The sequence below is a fragment of the Glycine soja genome, chromosome 18 (assembly GCF_004193775.1).
Source record: "Glycine soja cultivar W05 chromosome 18, ASM419377v2, whole genome shotgun sequence".
Lineage (NCBI taxonomy): Eukaryota > Viridiplantae > Streptophyta > Magnoliopsida > Fabales > Fabaceae > Glycine > Glycine soja.
The window spans coordinates 20,008,517-20,015,405 of record NC_041019.1 but is presented as its reverse complement, the minus strand read 5'-3'; the positions used below and the strand labels follow the sequence as shown (position 1 = coordinate 20,015,405).

The 6,889-nt window shown below is 34.3% G+C and overlaps 1 protein-coding gene across 1 annotated transcript; it reads left to right on the top strand.

Annotated features, from left to right (window-relative positions):
• Positions 1 to 3,139: 3,139 nt before the first annotated feature.
• LOC114397062 lies at positions 3,140 to 6,889 on the top strand. Its single transcript, XM_028359190.1, has 5 exons — positions 3,140 to 3,144; positions 4,182 to 5,652; positions 5,743 to 5,964; positions 6,056 to 6,685; positions 6,845 to 6,889. The coding sequence occupies exons 1-5, from the start codon at positions 3,140 to 3,142 to the stop codon at positions 6,887 to 6,889; spliced, it is 2,373 nt and encodes a 790-aa protein (XP_028214991.1).

The window sequence follows — 6,889 nt, the reverse complement described above, 5'->3', positions numbered from 1 at the left end:
ATTTTTTTGATTTAGTTTAATCTTTTATCTTTTAAAAAGTTTACTTTAATCATTTATCTTCAACATTTGATTCAAAATGATCATTTCATCCACTTAAAATTGACTCTATTGGAAATATAAAAATATGAATAGCTAAAAAATGCAACAAAATGTATACTTCCTAATTTCTCTCTTCTTCCTCCTTTAGAAGCCAAACCACCGTGCTTTTCCGCAACCATGACATCCATCATTTTTTCCAACTCCCCTATCCTTATGTCGCACCCTTCCTCCAGTTTTCTCACACATTTGTCACTTTCTTTCACTTCCTTCGGTCCTCACAATCTGCAAACGTTGTTGTTGCGAGCGTCACCACCTTCACCCATGGTTTCAAATTTTTTGTTCTCGAACCACCCAAATCTTCATTTTGATCTTCTTCATGTTCCCTCCGCCCATTGTTGTGAACATTGCTACCTCTACCTGTGCGCCGTAGTCATGAACATCATCACCTCCATGCTGTATAGCAAGATGTTCACATACAAAACTATCCCCTCTCTTTGATCTTCTATGCATTGCTTCAATTCCTGGTTTGAACTCACATCAGAGAAGAAAATTGAATTGAATGAGTGAGAGTCAGAGAAGAAGTTCCCAAATTGATTGGGATTTGAATTAAAAAACATAATTAGAGTTTGAGATTTTTAATTTGAGAATTTTTCATTTTGTGGAAGATAAAAATGCATTAGTATCTAAATATTATTAACAACATTATTTTTAAACTAACAGAAACATCATTTTGAAATAATTCTAAAAAATAAATGATTAATATAAACTTTCTAAAAAAATAAAGGATGAAAATGAATAAAAAGATAAGTTATTTGGTCTTATTTTTTATCTCCTTTTCTCTCTATAAATTCAACACAATAAAATATTTAACTGGGCCTAAACAAAACAAAATAAAAAAGGTCCTAGTCTTTTTTTTTTTTTTTCTTTTTGCTTATCGTGCTTTTGAATATACCTTTCTACTCTCACCAACGAGAAAAAGATAATTCAACACGCATTTAGGTTGCTTATTTGTCAAAAGAGCTTAGTTACCATTCCTAACTTAGGCATCTGATTTGGTTTTGGCTGTAGCATGCCAAATATAGCCAGAACACTGCGCATGCTTGCAATTCAAAATTCGAAGAGGTAGTCATTGGAAATATGAATGTATATCAATAAGTATTAGGGGTGGGTAAACGGGTCCAAGTCTATGGACTGGTCCGCGGGACCCGCGGTCTGCGTGGATTATAGACCAATTTTTTTAAATGTTTCATGGTTATATCATATTTTTGGATCCGTCCCGTTTAACCCGCGGACTATGCGGGTTTAGCATGCGGGTTCCACGGGTTCCACGGGTTGTCCGCAGCCTGTATTAGGTTTGATTTGTGTAATCCTGACTCAGTTATATTATATTTGATTTTCTCTTTTTTTTTACTTTAAACTTTTTTTTAAAATAATAGATAAAGAAATATATATTAGATAAAAATAAAATATTTAAAGATAAAAATAAAAGATTTAAATTAAAAGATGATAAAGATAAAAAAGATAAGATAAGAAAAATAAAAGATTAATATAAAAAAAGATAAGTGATAAATAATAAAAATCTTCCTTTTTGATATTTTTTCGATTTTTTCTCTTTTAATCTATCCTGTTCATATCTGCAAGTCATAAATAATAAAAATATCAATTCTTATCCAAAAATAATTGTTAAATAAATATTTTTAAAGATATTTCAATATATTTTTATTATAAAAAAGATAAGTGATAAAAAAAATCTTTCTTTTTGATATTTTTTCGATCTTTTTCTCTTTTAATCTATCATTTTCATATCTCCAAGTCATAAATAATAAAAATATCAATTGTTATCATTTAAGCCAAAAATAATTATTAAATAAATATTTTTAAATATATTTCAATATATTTTTATTATAAAAAATAACTCATATCATATTTAGTAGTTATCATTGTAACATACTAAGAATACTTTTTCTCCTCACGGTTTCTCTCCACCACGTAGTCACGCACACTCGCATGTCATACGAGTCTTTCTCTTACAAAGAAGACAAAATGCGACTAACAATCACGCAGTCACACGACACACCACAACGGCACAGCCTCGGCCCACCACACCGTGCCACCACGCAAAGTATATCTCTTCTTTCTCTAGAATTTGTTTTTATCCTATTTTTGTTGGGATTGATTCATTGTTATTAAACTCTTAAATTCTATGCCTCTTTTCTCAATTCTGTAGCAGAGATACTTTTGTTTTTATAAACTTACTACACCCATCACACTTCACTTGTCTATTATTATATGATAAAATCATGGGATAAGAGAATGAACCACGAAACTCTTGATCTGCAAGTTATAAACATGATGAATTGAGTTTTTGTATGATTTATTTATTTTATTGATGTAATTGACTAACTATTGAGATTTTATTTACATTTGTATTGAACTTAATTTGATTATATTGTATTTTTATTAAAATTGAAATTCTTTTAAAACTAGGCCTGCGGGAGCGGATTGGCCCGGTCCACTGCCAATGCGGACTTATGCGGACGGGCCTTACACGGGGCGGGTCAGCCCGCTTACCCACTCCTATTAAGTACGGTGGTTTCATATAGAGTTATCATATTCATACTTCTTATTTTGAGGTGAACTCAGGTTTAAAGTAAGAGAGATAAGACGAAAAGAAAAGAAGTAGAAATACAAAGTAATGAAAGATAGATCTAGAGTGAGAGCAAACATAGGCCGGAGCTTTTTTGCTCTTGTGGAACTTTTCGTGTATATACATTAGTATAAAATTAATTTTATATGTTGTTATTATAATAATGACTAATATTAATTAGTATAAATCTATGTAAAATTAGTTGTGTTTGTTATTTTATTACAATAATTAAAGTGATAATTAGTGTAAAGTTAGTTTTGTGTTTGTTATTATTAGATAATAATTGAGGTTATCATTATTTAATATAAAAATTAGTTTCAATTTTATGTGTAAAAATAATAAATTTTTTAAAAATTACTATTTATTAAAAGTTAAATATTTAAATAATATAAAGGAAGAAAAAAAAATTTCAGCCCCTTGTAAGGTTTTTGGATTCATCCCTGAAAGTAATAGATGTGGTAAGAAATTAAGGAAGAGAGAATTAGAAGAAAAAAAAGGAGAGATAAAAGTGAAATGAAAGAAAAATTAGATGGATGAGTAACATTTTCATTTCATATATACAATATTGGAGCATTGCATATTTACGTCTCCCGTAGTTTTGTACTCATACACTAGTGTCTAGTGTTTCGTCAAACTAATTTGTCTTTTTTTTGTGCGGTTGAAAATTAAGTTCTTTCTAGACACATTTTTGTTGCTATTAGAGAGAATTAATTGAGTCAAATTACTTATAATTTTGATATTTTTAATAAATGTTGATAAAAAATAATAATGAATTATATTTTTGACGGGTGACAATGTGAATATGATAATTATGAGGGACTTTTTTTCATTCATAAATTCAAATTGAAGAAAAAAATTCATAGAACATGCGAATCAATTAATATGAATTATTTTAGTTTAATTAGAAATCTGGACTTCGAATTTGGGGTATGCAACTTGTTTTAAATAATAAAAAAAGTTTTGTGGTTGAAATTAACTATTCATATCCCACTTAAATATGATTATTTCTCGTAAAATATGCATGTAGTCTAAAACACAAAAAATGCAACTCGGCAGCTAAGCATGCAGCATTCCCGATTTCACACAATCGCGACGGTTTGTGAAAAGACATGATTTATCCTTGAGTGCTGCCTTCAAGTTGAATTAGAAACAGGGGTATTCATTTAGCTTTTGTAAGAAACTCTCTATCTGTAAATTCCAATCTAATCAATAAAATTCCTGGTTTGGCATCCATTCTGCTTGTGGATTCCCTACTCCTTCCTTGGTTATTCTTCGAGGTCCTTCCTTCCTAGAACAACCATAACAATTGGTATCAGACAGCGACCTTCCAACTACGACTCCGCCATGGTTGATAATACCAGAAATCAAACACATATTCGTGAAATTGAAGAACGTCTCAATACGCGAATGGAAGAATGATTCATGGATATTGGAGCTTCATTGCAGTGCACGATCGAGGATATGTTTTGATGCCATGAAAATTCTTGCTCATCAGGTTTTGGCTCGCACGTTTGAATTTTCCCCGATTCAATGGCAAGGGTGTCAAGAATTGGATCATCCGGTGTGACACTTTCTTTTCGGTGGATCAAACCCCTGAAGAGTACAAGGTGCGCTTGGCTGTGGTCCATTTTGAAGGCAAAGCTCTCCAATGGCACAGTGCGTATGTGAAGAATGTGGGACTCAATAAATTGCCCTCATGGACTGACTATACGAAAATCTTGATTGAAAGATTTGGTGAAGTTTGCGAGGATCCAATGGCTGAGTTGATGAGACTTCGACAGAAAGGCACTGTTACTGATTATCACACTGAATTCGATGCAATTGTTTCGAGAATTGACTTATCTGAGGCTAATCAATTGAGTTGTTTTCTTGGTGGATTGCAAATGGAGATTCAAATGATGGTCAGAATGTTCCAACCAACCTCTGTTATGAAAGCCTTTTCCCTAGCTAAGATGTATGAAAATGCCAATGCCATCAGCATGCAAGCCAAACCACTCTCTAAAACCCTCAAACCCAACCCTGTAACAAAGCCACCACTCTTACCAAACCCTCCCAAAACCTTAGAACCTATAAAACCGACAACACAAACCACTAAACAACTCACCCCTGCCTATATGAGTGAAAGGAGGGCTAAGGGTCTTTGTTATTTTTGTGATGAACCCTTTACCCCTGTCCATAGCCAAACTCATAAGAAACTCCAAATCCATGCCATGGAAATAGCTGAGAATGCTGACTCTGATGAAGACCTAGGACCTACTGAAAACCCTCCTCATGAAACCAATCCGAAACCCTTGATTTCAGTAAATGCCCTAACTGGAGTAGCCAAGTTTCAAACCCTGAGAGTCACTGGTCAGGTAAGGAAGAAGCCCCTGCACATTCTCATTGATAGTGAGAGCACCCATAATTTCTTAGATATTCATGTAGCCAAGAAGCTAGGGTGCAAAATTGAAGATATGGATCATGTTAGTGTCACTGTGGCTCATGGGGCTAGAGTGCAGATTAATACTATGGTGAAAGGGTTCTCTTGGCTTGTACAGAACACTACATTCAGTTCAGATATCTTGCTATTACCCTTAGGCTACTGTGATATGATTCTTGGTATCAAATGGCTTATTACATTGGGGAATATCACATGGAACTTTGACAAGTTAACCATGGAGTTCACTGCTCAAGGAAAAAGACATGTCTTGAGAGGCAATTCTTCTATAAATATTAAGATAATTAGGAAGCAGTGGATACATAAGACACTAGCTGCAGGAGTTCACATTTCTATGTTACAAGTATGTGAGTCTGAAGAAGGATTGTTGCTCCATTCCCTGTCCACTCATGCCACATCTTCCTCAATTCTTGACAGTATTGATAAGTTGCTACTTCAATATGAAGATGTGTTTGCAGTACCTACTACTCTATCACCTAGAAGGTCAGATCATGATCACACTATTCCTTTGGTGCAAGGAACTAACCTTGTGAATAAGATACCATACATGTATTCTAAACAATAGAAGGACATAATAGATGAATTGGTACAAGATTACTTAAATAGTGGTGTTATCCAGAATAACAGTAGTCCTTACAGCAGTTTTGTAGTGTTGGTTGGTAAAAAGGATGGAAGTTGGAGGCTTTGCATTGATTACAGGGACCTCAACAAGGGTACAGTAAAAGATGGGTTCCCTATACCCTTGGTTGATGATCTATTGGATGAGCTACATGGCTCTACTGTATTTTCCAAAATTGACTTGAGGTCTGGCTATAATCAAGTCAGAATGGCAGAGGCAGATGTACATAAAAACAACTTTCAAAACTCATTCAGGGCATTATGAGTATTTGGTTATGCCTTTTGGCTTAACCAATGCCCCTGCCACATTTTAGGGCTTAATGAATTTTGTGTTTCAAGAATACTTGAGGAGGTTCCTACTGGTCTTTTTTGACGACATTCTGATTTACAGCAAGAGCATGAAGGATCACTTGCATCATTTACAAACCTTCTTGTCTACCATGAGAGCAAATGCCTTGTTGGCTAAAAAATCTAAGTGCTACTTTGGAGTTACTTTAGTAGAATACTTAGGACATTTTATCACGGGAGAGGGAGTCTCTACTAGCCCTACTAAAGTGGAAGCAGTGAGGAACTGGCCACTTCCTCAGACCCCCAAACAGTTGAAAGGGTTTTTGGGATTGGTAGGCTATTATAGAAGGTTTGTGCGGAGATATAGCACCATAGCCAAACCACTAAATGACATGTTGAAAAAGGATAGTTTTTCTTGGTTTGAGGAAGCCAAGCTTGCATTTCAGTGTCTTAAGGATCAGTTAAGTCGGACACCTGTATTGGCCTTACCTGATTTTACAAAGACTTTTATAGTGGAGGTTGATGCCTCAGGAGCGGGGGTAGGAGCTGTTCTCATGCAAGATCATCATCCTATAGCCTTTATAAGCAGAAGTTTGAATGTTCAGCAACACTCCTTGTCCACCTATGAGAAGGAGTTACTAGCTGTGGTGTTTGCTGTACACAAGTGGAGGCATTACCTATTACCTAAGTAGTTTGTAATCAGAACTGATCACAAAAGTCTTAAGTATATTCTTGACCATAGACTTTCCATAGCCTTCCAACAAAAATGGTTTGTAAAACTTATGGAATTTGATTTCATTATTGAATATAAGCAGGGAAGTGAGAACCAAGCTGCTGATGCACTTTCAAGAGTTGAATGA

Bases quoted from the DNA above. Each gene is read 5' to 3' on its own strand.
- LOC114397062 (XM_028359190.1), top strand. The intron at 5,965-6,055 runs GTACATAAAAAC...GCCACATTTTAG, and splicing joins TCAGAATGGCAGAGGCAGAT to GGCTTAATGAATTTTGTGTT. The intron at 6,686-6,844 runs GTACACAAGTGG...GAATATAAGCAG, and splicing joins TACTAGCTGTGGTGTTTGCT to GGAAGTGAGAACCAAGCTGC.